General features: G+C 36.7%; 2 protein-coding genes across 5 annotated transcripts in view; one reads left to right on the plus strand and one right to left on the minus strand.

Moving 5' to 3' along the window:
• Positions 1–13027, plus strand: part of LOC149548037 (uncharacterized) — a 284910-nt gene that overhangs the window by 202137 nt on the left and 69746 nt on the right. The gene's annotated exons all lie outside the window — the stretch shown is intronic.
• LOC149548039 (uncharacterized) lies at positions 1716–8751 on the minus strand. Its single transcript, XM_089793652.1, has 8 exons — positions 8096–8751; positions 7763–7957; positions 7438–7589; positions 6899–7299; positions 6469–6744; positions 5792–5912; positions 2968–3166; positions 1716–1911 (listed from the first exon to the last, which is right to left on the minus strand). The coding sequence occupies exons 1-8, from the start codon at positions 8749–8751 to the stop codon at positions 1716–1718; spliced, it is 2196 nt and encodes a 731-aa protein (XP_089649778.1).

Here is a 13027-nt window from a genome sequence, read left to right on the forward strand (position 1 = left end):
CAAATTTAATAAAAAGAAACAATTTCAAAAGAAGAGTAAAAAGAGTTTTTACTCCAAAAAGGAAAGCAGCTCTTCGGATGAAGAGAGTGAGGATTGGCCAAATGATGAGGAGGATGAAGTTCACTTTATGGTTGAAGCTGACCTAAATGATGTCCACGAGGATGAAGAAGACGAATCTTGTGATGAAGAAAATGATGTTGATCTTTAAGAAGAACTCAACTATGTGTATAATGAAAATTTAAAATTAAAGAAGAAAATAACCAAATATAAAGCTGAAAAGAAAATAACCAAATATAAAGCTGAATCCGAGGGAACACTAGAAGCATTAAAAACTCTTGAAGAGGAAAAGAAACAAATAGAAGACAGGTTGAAGTCCAAAACAGAAGTGTATGCCAAATTGGAATTAGAATTTGAAAATTTGAAAAAGGAATTGGAGGAAAGCACTATCAAATTGAAGGACAGTATTAAGTTTGGGAAAAGTTCAGAAATTCTAACTACTATTATAGACAGCCAAAAGCCCTCTTCCAGTAAATCAAGAATTGGCTTTGAAAGAAATTCAAACAATAATTTAAGTCTTTCAAAGGATCTATCAATAAGGTGATAACATAGCTGAAATGATATATCAAAAGAGGTAAACAAACTCAGTGATGTGCACAAACCTCATTATAAGTTCCATGGTTCATTGTTATTCATGCAGTCATTTTAGGCACAAAGCAATAGAATGTAGAATAGCAAAACAACATATGGATGATTGGAAAAGGCCTCATCATAAACAATATTTCTCCTACACCTTAAATGGATATTGTTACTCTTGCAACAAGTTTGGCCATAAAGCACTAAATTGTAGATTCAAAGGAAAGAACACTTCAAAATTTCAGGAGTTAAAATTCTTTTGCTCCGTTGGTTGATCTTGATATTTAATGTACAAATTGCAATAATTTTGGACATGTTCACCAATGTAGAACAACTTTTCCTACTGATCTAACTAAGAAAGAAACTCATCCTAACAAAAAGGTTTGGAAAAGGGAAGAAAAGTCATTATTTGATCAAATAGCTTTACATGCTCAAAATAAGAAAGACGGATGGTATGTTGACAGTGGATGTTCAAGACACATGATAGGGGACAAGAACAAACTGATTTCATTTGAATCAATCAATGATGGATCTGTAAAATTTGGTGATAGCACAAAACAAAAAATAAAAGGAAAAGGAGCTCTTGGTGTAGAGCATGGAAAATCCAAAACAAAGGATGTCCTATATGTAAACAGATTTAAAGAAAACTTACTAAGTGTAAGTCATCTTTGTGATCAAGGTTATAATGTAATATTTCATCATAAAGGTTGTGAACTTAAGGATGGAAAATTGATAGGTAATGCAAAAAGAACAACAAATAACTTATACATTCTACAAGTGATGAAAAATGAGACTTGTTTCTTGGCACCACATGATGAAAATTGGCTGTGGCACAAAAGATTGGGGCATTTAAACTTTGATAGCTTGGTCAAAATCAGCCATAAAGGATCTGTAAAAGACATGAAAATTATCAAAACCTTCAAATAACATTTGGAAACAATGTCAACTAGGAAAGCAAACAAGTAGCACATTCAAACCTAAGAAGCACTAATATGATATGATATGATAGATTTTAATGACGTCCATGAGACTAAAGTAGCCTATGGGACCCACGCAATCACCCTCCCAAGGCAAGAGCGGAATTAATCAGTTGCAAAGTTTTGGTTAACTTGTCTCTCCTTCTGCGAAGTTTGATAATCAGATCCGCTGTTCTGTTCACTTGATCTTTCTCGAATAAATAGTTGAAATCCTTGTTCTGCAATATCTCTGTATAACCAAATCTGATGTCGTTGTATGCCAGGCACTCCTTGACAAAGTGCTGCTCTATCTCTATTGTTCCTATATTACAGAACAAACACGTTCTGTCTGCCCATTCTTCCTTTGGAACTTGCCATCTACCAGTTTCACATTGCAGCCGATGTGAACTAGTTCTGAGTTGTGCCATCAACATTTTTGCTTTCCAATTAATAGGTGCTCTAATATAGGCCTTTTCATCATGACTAGAAGTGGGGTTAAATTCATTAATGTAATAAGATTTTTTCCACCCTACTATGTCTTGTCGATAGAATATTGCGAAATTTTTCCATGACAAACTTCTTTATTTCTTTAATGTTATCCGGACAAGTTTGGATATTGATATCCCATTTTCGCATCCATTTGTCATTTTGTTCATCCATGTGCTTTTCCGTCTAACAAGTTTTTCCTCTACGACTAGCTTGGGCCAGCAATGCGCTTCTAGACCTTGGGTTTTCTTTAAATAGCTTAGCAACCGGACCAATGCGATGGCTTCTAACGGAAAGGAACCTACCTCCGCCAATAGGATCTCATACGGCACCGTGGTCTTGACTTTAAGATTGCATGTGATGAAGTGTTTTTGAATTCTTTCTACTTGCCGCCATTTCTGTTCGGACATACTACCGCCCCACACTTCACATCCGTATAAAATAACCGGAGTGACCAGCAAGCCAAAAAGAGTTTTCATGGTCGTCCAATCCCATAATTCTGCGTTCCTGCACTTGTTTTGTAAAGAGTATAATGCCTTCCAGCCCCCTTGGATCCTTTTTGATCTATATGTATCCCAATTGAGTTTGCTATGAAAGTCTATGCCAAAGTATTTGTACTCCTCCACAATCTCAAGAGGGTTATCTTTAAACAAAAACTTGTCTTGTATGCCCCTATTCTTCTTCAGCGAGAAGATCATAACTTTGGTTTTGCTAGTGTTCACTTGCATTCCCACTTCATGAAAAAAAACTTTCTATTGCTTTCAAGTGTTCCTTCAAGCCTTTAGCCGTTCTAACAAGTATTATGAGATCATTTGCATATAAGAGCAATCTTATCATAAAGTGGGCCAGTTGTACCCTCTCACCATTGGTCTTGTTTATCCATTTTTCGAACTTGTCAATATAGAGCCCGAATAATGTCGGAGACAACGGACACCCTTGCTTAACCCTGGTGTTGCTGTCAAAATCCTCTGATAGCCCTTCTGCCATTCTGATTTTAGCTTTGACCTGCTCATATAATCTGTGAATAGCTAACCTAAGTTCGTTAGGAACTTCCAACTCTTCCATTTTGTCCCATAGTTTGTTACGTGGCACTGTGTCAAATGCTTTTTTAAAGTCCACAAAACAACAGAAAGCCTCGACCCCCTGAGTGTCCCAAACTTTCTCCATCAAGTATCTGAGAGTGATGTCGTGATCTATAGTAGAGTGTTTCGGTCTAAAGCCCTCTTGCCCTATTGCTCGTTTGCCTTCTGTTTCAGCCTAGTTACTGATTTTTTGTTCTACCATGCTGCCAAATAACTTGCCGAATAGTGGATTGATCATGTTGGTTCGGTAATTAGAAGGATTGTTTATATCTCCGCTTTTGTGGAGTGGGATCACCACACTTGTCCATTTTACAGGGAAATCTTCTTTATTGACACTGTTGAAAATCTTAGTGATGTGTGGTGTCAGGGTTTCTGCACCCCATTTTAAGTATTCAACTTCCAGCCCATCTATATCTTGTGCTTTACTGGCAGCCAACCTCCTTATACCTTGAATAATATCCTTTTGGCTGAATAACTCACCTGTAGTCTCGGTAACCATGGTTCTATGTTCTCCTAGATCACACTTGTAGAGGGTCTTGGCATATTCCAGCCATTTGGCTCCTGTGATGTTGTTCTCTATCTCTGTTTTTCTTTGCTGAAGCTCTTTCTAGAACTTTTTGGGGCTGCTTTTACCAAGATTAATCAACTCAATTGTTCTAATGTTCACATATTCTTCTTTCTTCTTTTTAATCAGCTGATCATATTCCTTTCTACTTTCTCTATTCATGTTTTTTTTTCCAATTCCTTTTTGCCATTTTGCACTCCTCATCAAACCATAGATTGGCTGGAAAAGTGTTTTTGGCTTCTCTTGTGGCCCTAGATCCTTTACACTCCTCCAGTGCTTTAATGATAGTAAGAACAAGATTATCCTTGTCCATGAAATGATGTTTATCAAACTTGAGATGCTTTCCTTGAACCCTAGACAGTTGCAAAAGAGAGTCTTGGAAAATATTATGGTTTTCTTGTGTCATTAAAACTTTGCCGATCGTGTTCATCTTCCTCTTCTATAAAGGTTTTGGGACAATATGTTGATCTTTAAAGTGAGTGACTACCCTTATCAAGATGGGGTTATGGTCAGATTTTAGCTCCATGGGGCAATCTTCTATCTCAAAGTTAGTTATCTTTACGACACAGTCTTGCGAGCATATGACATAATCTACAATGCTTTGCCCACTGTACCTTTTGCATGTGTTTCCTCCTGATATAGGCCACTTTTCCATACCATTGCATATGACCATGTTATATAGGTAGCATAAGCCTAGCAATTCAGCCCCAAAGTGATTAATCTTTCCCATGCTGTCCTGTGAAGATCTTTCCCATTTTTGTGTCCCTTCTTCGAGCCAGACTGGGTCTCTGCTTTCATTGTAACTCTCCTTAAGATTGGGAGTTTGGTTGTTTGCTGTTCTAGCATTGAAATCACCTATTATCATTATTTCCCCTAGAGAGCTAAAGGCTGCTATGTCTCTTTTGAGTGCAGCGAATGGGTCTTCCCGATCCAATCTATGTTTTTTATACATTTTTGAGCCTTTTGGGGCAAAGTAGCAGACAACCACCATTGTAGAAATCTGATTCTCGGTTATTTTTATCCACATATACTGTTTGTTTACATCTTTTTTCTCCAAGTTTACAAATCTGCTCCAAGTTTCTTTAATTAAAATGGTGATGCCTCCATGTTCCTTACCATTTTCTATCTTCTCATTCCACAACGAAACCTTCTTATACCCCTCAAAATCTGGAACCCTACATCCATCATGTTCATGAGTCTCGGTAAGCATAATGATGTCATTATCTTTAGCTATTGACCCTAACCCTGGTCCTCTTCTCCAAGGATAACCTCTACAGTTCCAGCTGACTATAGTTATATGTAGTGTAACGAGACTCGGACTCGGCTCGGACTCGGCAAGGGTAACTTGACTCATGATCCGGCTCTGACTCGTGACCCGGCTCGGCGGTGACTCGGCAAATTGAAAAAATCTCGAAATTTTGAGATATTTTAGGATTTAAAGAACATTCCATGCACCCATTATTGAATAAAGCATAAAGACAATAAGATCATTAAATAGAAGATAATTTGATCATAATGCACATGCCACATACTTAAAGTTAAAAACTTAAAACTTAAAAGTCAAACATCGATTACATATGTAGTATGTACAATACTACAAACTACAAAGTTACAAACTTACAAAGGTAAATTGCTAAAAGTAAATACTATATTACTAGTAATTAAAGTCAAACTAAGATAAATCCATGCAAACCATCAAAATGTATATGTATTATCATTTATGCATTATGAAATCCAACACATCAAGATTCAATAGTCATCATCAAATTCAAATGTTCCAAATGCTGATCATATATTAAGTTACTGTTAAATTGTTAAACAAAAAGTTAAAACAAGACTATAAGTCTACAGCTATGGCTCCTAGTCGGAGTCCTCATCATCATCCTCATCCTCATCGTCATCCTCATCATCATCGTCATCCTCATCCTCATCCCCAACCTCAGCCTCAACCTCAGGCTCAGGCTCAGTATAATCTACAAAATGCTTCTTAGTAAGGCGTCTAAGGTAGGTCCTGGATGTCTCAGTAGCCATAGCATCAGCTCGTGAGGTGCCTCTAGGATCAACTGTACGCTTTGCCTCTGGCTCTGCCAATGTCTGTGAGCTGCCACTAGGAACAACTGGAGCTCTTTGGTCCTCTGCTGCCGTAGCCACAGCCTCAGCTTGGCCCCCTCTATCTACTTGGTCAAGCCACTGTAGGTTCTCATCATCAAAGACAGGATCAGTAGCCTCAGTGATCCAATCAGACTTTGGATCAACCTCCTTTAGAGTAATCGAAGAGGTGTCACTATCCAAAATCTCCCTGATCCTAATGCATAGGTTGTAGTGCACAAAGACTAGACTATTCATTTTCTGCACAGACAACCTGTTACGCCTCTTCGAGTGGATGTGCTCGAACATGCTCCAGTTGCGCTCACATCCAGAAGCATTACTTGGCTGGCTCAAAATGCGGATGGCGACTTGCTGAAGGTTTTTGGTTGAAGGCCCAAACATTTGCCACCATCTATCTGAATTTTGAAAAAAGGAAAACAAAAAAATATTAGTCTCATTTCAAAATTTGAACTTTAAGTTTAAAGCTAGAAATTTATAAACTAGATTGTATAAGGCTTAAGCTGCAATCTTTACCTGGCTGCAATTTTGTACGACCTTCTTTGCAAATTTGACTTGAAAAAATGGGCCCTGATGCATTATTATAGGCATCCATCTCAAGGAATATATTTGTGGGATTAGGAGACATCTTCGATATCACTGTGTATAGGCCACTAGGAACCTCCTCATCTGCCTTGAAATCATCAAGGAAATGGTATGCCGGATTGAGGTAATAGGCTGCTGCATGGATGGGCTTATGAAGCTGATTTTGCCATCTCCTATCAATTATGTCCCAAATAGGGCCATAGTTTTCCTCAACTCCAACATATTTGGCCTTAATAGTTTCCTTGACCCTATCCATGCCCTCATAAATGTAGCCCATAGAGGGCTTCTCGCCATTAGCAACTCGTAGGAGGGCTACAAGGGGCTCGGTGATCTACAAAACAATTAAACAAAAAAACAATTTAGTGAATGATGAAACTTTGCAAAGTTGCACAATGAATATAAATAAAAAATATGTATGAGACAAATTAATTTATAAAATTTTAAGACTTAGGCTTTGAAAATTTAAAATTTAAATTTTAAATTACCTCCACAATCTTCGAACATGGCTCCCAAAAATTATCATCATCATAAATGCATTTTGTTGCATCTATCCCTGTAGGGCTGCTCGCAAAGGAGGAGGAACTCCATTCTGGACCAACAAACATGCACCTCAACTCTAACCTTGAACTCAGCAAGGATTTTAGTGTGATAAAGTTAGAGGTAAATCTTGTGATACCAGGACGAGCCAACTCCTTTCCCTTCGTGTATTTCCTCATAGTGCTGAGGACCAAGGCATGATTATAGATGAACTTACAAAGATTTTTGGCCTTGGTAACACATGATTTCACCCATACAAGCTTGTCAATATCCTCTAACATGAGGTCGATGCAATGGGCCGCACATGGAGTCCAAAAGATTTTTGGGTGTCTCTCCATCAATAGTTTTCCTGCAGCAATTTTAAATTAGTTAGTAAACAATGAAAATTTTTGATGTATTAAAAAACTTTTAATTTTCAAAATTTAATGAAAAACTAAAACAAATTTTTTAGAAGTAGAACTTAAAAAGTTAGAAGTTCAAATTTTACCTGCAGCAACATAATTAGCTGTATTATCTGTCACCACTTGGACAACATTGTCTTCCCCCACCTCTCTTATGACCTCCTCAATAGTCTCACATAAGAATTTTGCATTTTTCACACATGAGGGAGCATCTATGGACCTCAAAAGCATGGTGGATCTTGAAAGTGAAAATTAAACAAAATAATTATCATTCAAGAATCAAGAATCAATACTCAATAAAACAAAATTTTCGTTATTCAATACTAGTATACATTAAATTTTAGACTTCAAGAAGTAGAGCATGATGAATTACCTCCGCTAGAAACAAGAAAATTTAGGAGGGTTCTGGACCTCCTATCTGTCCATTCGTCTGTCATGATGGTACACCCCTTTTGGCTCCAAATCTTTTTGTGGTCCTCCAACTCAAGTTTCATCTCCTCAACCATATCTAGCAAGAGGGGGCCACTCAACTCATCTTCAGTGGGGGCTTTGAACCCCGCACCACAGATGGAAACTGCATCAATCATCCCTTGCCAATAAGGAGTCCTATTACATTTATAAAAACATTTTAATTAGCATATTTCAAATTTTCAATATCAAGTTAAAAGTATAAAATTGAATATAAATTTTAAAACTTAAAACGTGAAACAATCAATTATAAATGAAGTTGAAAACTTGAAGTACCTGGCTGCTATAAATGGAATGTCGCAGAAAAACCAAAACTTGCAAATTGCTCTTACTCCAGCTTCATGTATCTCCCTATTCCAGCCCATGCTCTCAAGTGAGGGTTGTGCACCAGGAGTGGTACGCGGTACAAAAAAGTTGTCCAACTTACTAGATTTTCTGACTCTAGGACGAAGAAGAGCAACACTACTAGAAGGGGCAGCAGCAGTAGCATCACTAGAAGTGCAAGGAATAGATGTAGAAGAAGCACGAACAACAAAAGCACTAGGACGATAGGGGGGACGGGAAGAACCTTCTCCAACACAGCCTACTGACTCAGAAACATTTGCAGATGAGTGTGGAAGGGAACTAGAACCAATCAAAGCTAACTCTTCTAATTGTTTTTTTTTTAATTCTTTTTCTTGTTCATATTTTTCCAAGGCTACATAACAAAAACGTTGAGCCTCAACAGATGCAGCTCCACAAGGCTCAATATCATGACCACGTAAGCCAGCAATATGGTATTTTAATCTATTTATCCCCCCACTATTAATGGTTTTGCAAAATAGGCATTTTGTTTGAGTTCTCTTTCTACCCGGAAATTCTATGGTGAACTTCCAACACTCATCTTTTTTGTTGTCTTTAGAGAGCTTGGGTTTTTTACCTCTAGAAGCCATTATGACTTAATTAAGGAACAATGTAAAGGTTGCTGGAATAAGACATTTTAGACCAAATATTACCATTTCAGCATTGCATTTTATGAAGATCTAAAGTAAAAAAAAAACTCATAAACAAACAAAAAAAATTCATGCAAAAAACCCATAAGCATAGACAAAAAAATCATCAAAATCTAAACAATCAAGTCTTACCTCTTTCAAATGCTTTGGCAAGTGTTGAGAAGAGCTCCTATAAACTCCTTGATGATCTAAATGCAAGCTCCAATGTCACAAATGCAAGCTTTTCTCCTCCTCCTTTCAGTTGGTTGCAAAACAAGAAACCTTTATTTCTCTTCTACCTCTCTCTCTCTTTCTTCTTTTCACTATAGACTGTTATGGGAGCCCTTTTAGGGTTATATGAGTGAGATATGTAAAAAAAAAATATAAAAAAAACATGTAAAAAATTATATTTTCATGGCCTGGTTTCGTGCCTGTCGTGGCCGAGTCAAGCAGGTCGGGTCACACGAGTTACTCGGTGACTCGCGAGTCACGCGAGTCACTCATTGTGACTCGGCGAGGTCAGCGCGGCTCGCTGACTCGCCTGACTCACGTGACTCGCCGCGAGTCACGTTACCCTGGTTATATGTTCGTGGGTTGGCTCGAGTTCCAATTTATTGTGTATGATTTTATTGCTTATTTTGGCTTTGCCATTTTGTAGCCACACCCATTTGCCATTTTCTCTTGCTGTTTTCACTTTTTCCTATTCCTTCCTTCTTTCTTCCTGCTGAGTTAAGGTGAGGTCATCATCAAGATATATGTGTGTGCCTCTAAGAAACTTCCTCTTGCTGAAATTTTTTTTTTGTCTCCTGTATTCCTCCTTGTCACTCTAACATGTCTGTCCTTGCCTCCTCTAATCCATTTTCCAATTCTCTGTGCTTGTAAGGTTGTTCCATGCTAGTCTAATTGGTCTTCAAAGAAGTCTTTAACTGGATCTGTTGTGTTTTCCGGTTCTCCATAGTCTTGTAGCCCTTTGATAACGATATTTGCTACTTTCTCATTTCTTTCTTTTTCCTCTCTAATCTGCCTTCAAACTTGTTTTTCTATCTTGTCAATAGAAGTGTTTGCTGGTCCCTTTACTATGTTAGCTCATGATCTAACTTCTTCGATTTGTTCTCTGAGTTGATTCTCTTTTATTTCCATATTGGCCATGGCATCTTGTATATTTTTCATTTGTGGGTTTTTGTCACCTTCCTTAACCCCTCCTCCGCAATGCTTGTTATTGTCCTCTTTTCCCCTACTTCTTTCTTTAACAATATTAATTCAGACTCTCCTTTTTCCACATTAAATTGCAAATTTTGAATTCGTTCTCTAAGTGACTTGACCTCCATTGCTAGTGTGCAGTTATCTTCAGTAACTCTTTTCATTGTGATACTTTCTATTTGGTTCCTCTCTTCAAGTTCCCACACCCTCTCCTTCAATACTACCAAGTCGTTCACAAAGATGTCTGGGTACCACGTCATAGGTGTCCTCGTGGGGCTGTAATTATTTGGCGGCCCATCCTCCACTGTGTCTATTGCCTGAGAATTATCTGTCTTCCCTTTACCTTTGATGTCTCTGATATCATCAAATTGCTTAACTATTTTAGAGATTTCTGTCAGCCTCAAACTCTGTTCCCTCGCCTTTGCATTGTCTAGGGTTTGTGGTATCGGTTTCGGAAGTAGAGCTGCGAGCTTCCCTCTTTTTGTATTTTTAAACTTTCGTACTCCGCATAATTATTCTTTTATACTGTTTTGAATTCAAGTTGTAACAACTGGATTTTTTACCATTTAATTCCATCATTAAACTAACTGATTTGTATATCATATTCACATGACATAGAAAAATGTCTTAAAACTGAATATTAAGTCTACAATGCTTTTCTATTCGAACAAGTTTATCATTAACTAATAATTGACAAAATCAGCTGAATTTAAATCTAAACTAACTACTGAAATGAAAATTCAATTAATATGCTTACGAATAACTAACTAAATTTTTAAGATAACATCTAACTTTTTCCGTAAAAGAAACTTTCAGCTGGAAAGGAAAAATACTAACTAAAAATTAACTAGAACATACTGATTTAGTTGAGAGTCTTTTTAAATTGGTTGTCCAAGCTCTGACTTGGGTGAGAGGAGAAGCATTATCATAGGCTTAACCTTCCAACCGCGGTCCTTTTTACTTATCCCCACAAGTTCTAAATTAATATAACGACCCTCCCTACCTCAAGGTCAGGCATGTGATGTTCATTGATCCAGTCATCGGAGTATTTGGGTGGGTTGAGGTCCCAATAGCTATTCGGAAGAATAACTGAAGCATCAGGACAACAACGTGATCAATTTGTTGTGGCAAGTCTGCCTAATACCACCTTGGCCAAGGATTTTGAATGTGGGTTTATAACCCGATCTCCACCACTCAGCTTGACAACTAATTTCAAAAGTGGAATTGGCATAAGCTAAATGTATTTGGTTTTATTTGAAAGTAATGATTATTGATTCTTGTATTTCTTTTTATAGGTTCATCTACACCTCATCACCATTTTATGGGCCATTAGGCCGGTGATTCTTTGGTGCCTGAACATTTATCTTTACAGTTTAACTTGCACCTCCATCACCTTATTCTGACATTAATCGGGTGATATCCCGGGTGCCTTCATTACTGTTAATCAGATCTATTACCATATTCCAAGGAGTAAAAGAAATAATAGAAGTTATATGAAAAATCTTCAGAGATTAGTTGTGAGATTTTTGTCCTCTCATGACACTATATTATTTTGAAATATTGATTGGATACCAAATATGTCAATCTGAGATCAAGCTACACTGCAGAATTACATGGACGAAATCACAGACTTATTGATGATTTTCATATTTACAACTATTTCAGAACATATGATAGACGACTAAGGTTATACTAAACTGCAGTATTACATGAATTAAATCATAGACTTAATGATGGTTATCATATTTACATCTAAATCTGATTATATGATAGACGACTTTAGCACTGACTAGAAAGAAAAATATGAAACTAGTCTCAGAGCCGACTCAACTTAGCAGGTTTAATAAGAAAGAAAATATAATAAGCATCCTTACAATGGTTCACAGTTATGCAATTAACTTGGCTAAATCTTAGACTCAAACGTCTCCTTCAGGTCTCCACGAGATGCAGTTGAATGAGACAAAACAAATGTGTAAAACCCTGGTGTTCAGAACTTTGTAGCAGAGCATGGGAATTCAAGGAGAATTACAAAACATTAAGGAAGTTGGTAATTCTGGGTAAGCCGAGACACAACAAGGCCAACATATAAAGCTTTGAGAAGACTATACGGCTTCCTGCCGTTACAAGATTCATAATCGACTTCTTAATCAATTGGGTTGAAAAAGAGAATAACAGAAGAGGGAAATATTGAACGGAAGAAAGAAAGATGAAAAGTTTATTTAATAATATTATTTTATATTCTTGGTTAAGCTTATAAATACGTATTTGCAAAGTGACATCATTGGATTATTAGTTCTAATGTAATGGTGCCACTTTATATTTATTTATTTATGAACTTAATCAAAAGAGTAAAAATAATATTAAGTGATATTATTAATTGATAAATTTAATAAAGGTAATAACTTTTTTTTTTTTTAATATTATTTTTTTAATTTTTAGCTCATGCGGTTCCACCACGAAATTTATTGTCAAGTCCCGATGACTTGGCCAAGGCGATTTTTAGGTCAAATTTGTTATTCTTGATGACTGAATCTTATGATCATCCCATTCTGATGACCTCGTTTTGTAATGCTTCTCCTCTTTCTCTGGTCTTCATCCTGCAACCTTTAAAATAACATTTTCGCCAAAACATCAAATCATGATTCATAATTTGTTAGATAAAATCGTTAGGAAATTTCATCATAAATACTAACTGATTCATTATAAATGTACAACGGCTAAATTTAACTGTCTTCATTTCACATGAACATAACGGCTAGATTTAACTGACTCAATTTCATATGATATTTAGATCGATGCAATAGCTACAGATAGCTGCTTCAATTTCACATGAACATGAATAAATAAAACTACCATGATAAAACAACGGCTATTATGAACTAATTTCACTTGAACATGAAAAATTATTTTGGTTCAACGGCTATATTTAGCTTAAAAATTTTAGGGCAAAAATTGGGATGTAACACACGTAGATGTAATTTCCTCATGTAGGTGGTCTGCTGGTTTGTGGGAAGCTCAAAATGTTTGTGGGTAAATT

Source organism: Cupressus sempervirens, chromosome 7, assembly GCF_028749045.1.
Source record: "Cupressus sempervirens isolate cs-2001-9-10 chromosome 7, ASM2874904v1, whole genome shotgun sequence".
Classification (NCBI taxonomy): domain Eukaryota; kingdom Viridiplantae; phylum Streptophyta; class Pinopsida; order Cupressales; family Cupressaceae; genus Cupressus; species Cupressus sempervirens.

Coding starts and splice junctions, on each gene's coding strand:
- LOC149548039 (XM_089793652.1), bottom strand. CDS start 8,751: ATGGCTTCTAGAGGTAAAAAACCCAAGCTCTCTAAAGACAACAAAAAA. Junction 3,167..5,791: donor GGCAGAGCCAGAGGCAAAGC/GTACAGTTGATC, acceptor CATTTGACACAG/TGCCACGTAACAAACTATGG. Junction 1,912..2,967: donor TTCGGGCTCTATATTGACAA/GTTCGAAAAATG, acceptor TCTGTAATATAG/GAACAATAGAGATAGAGCAG.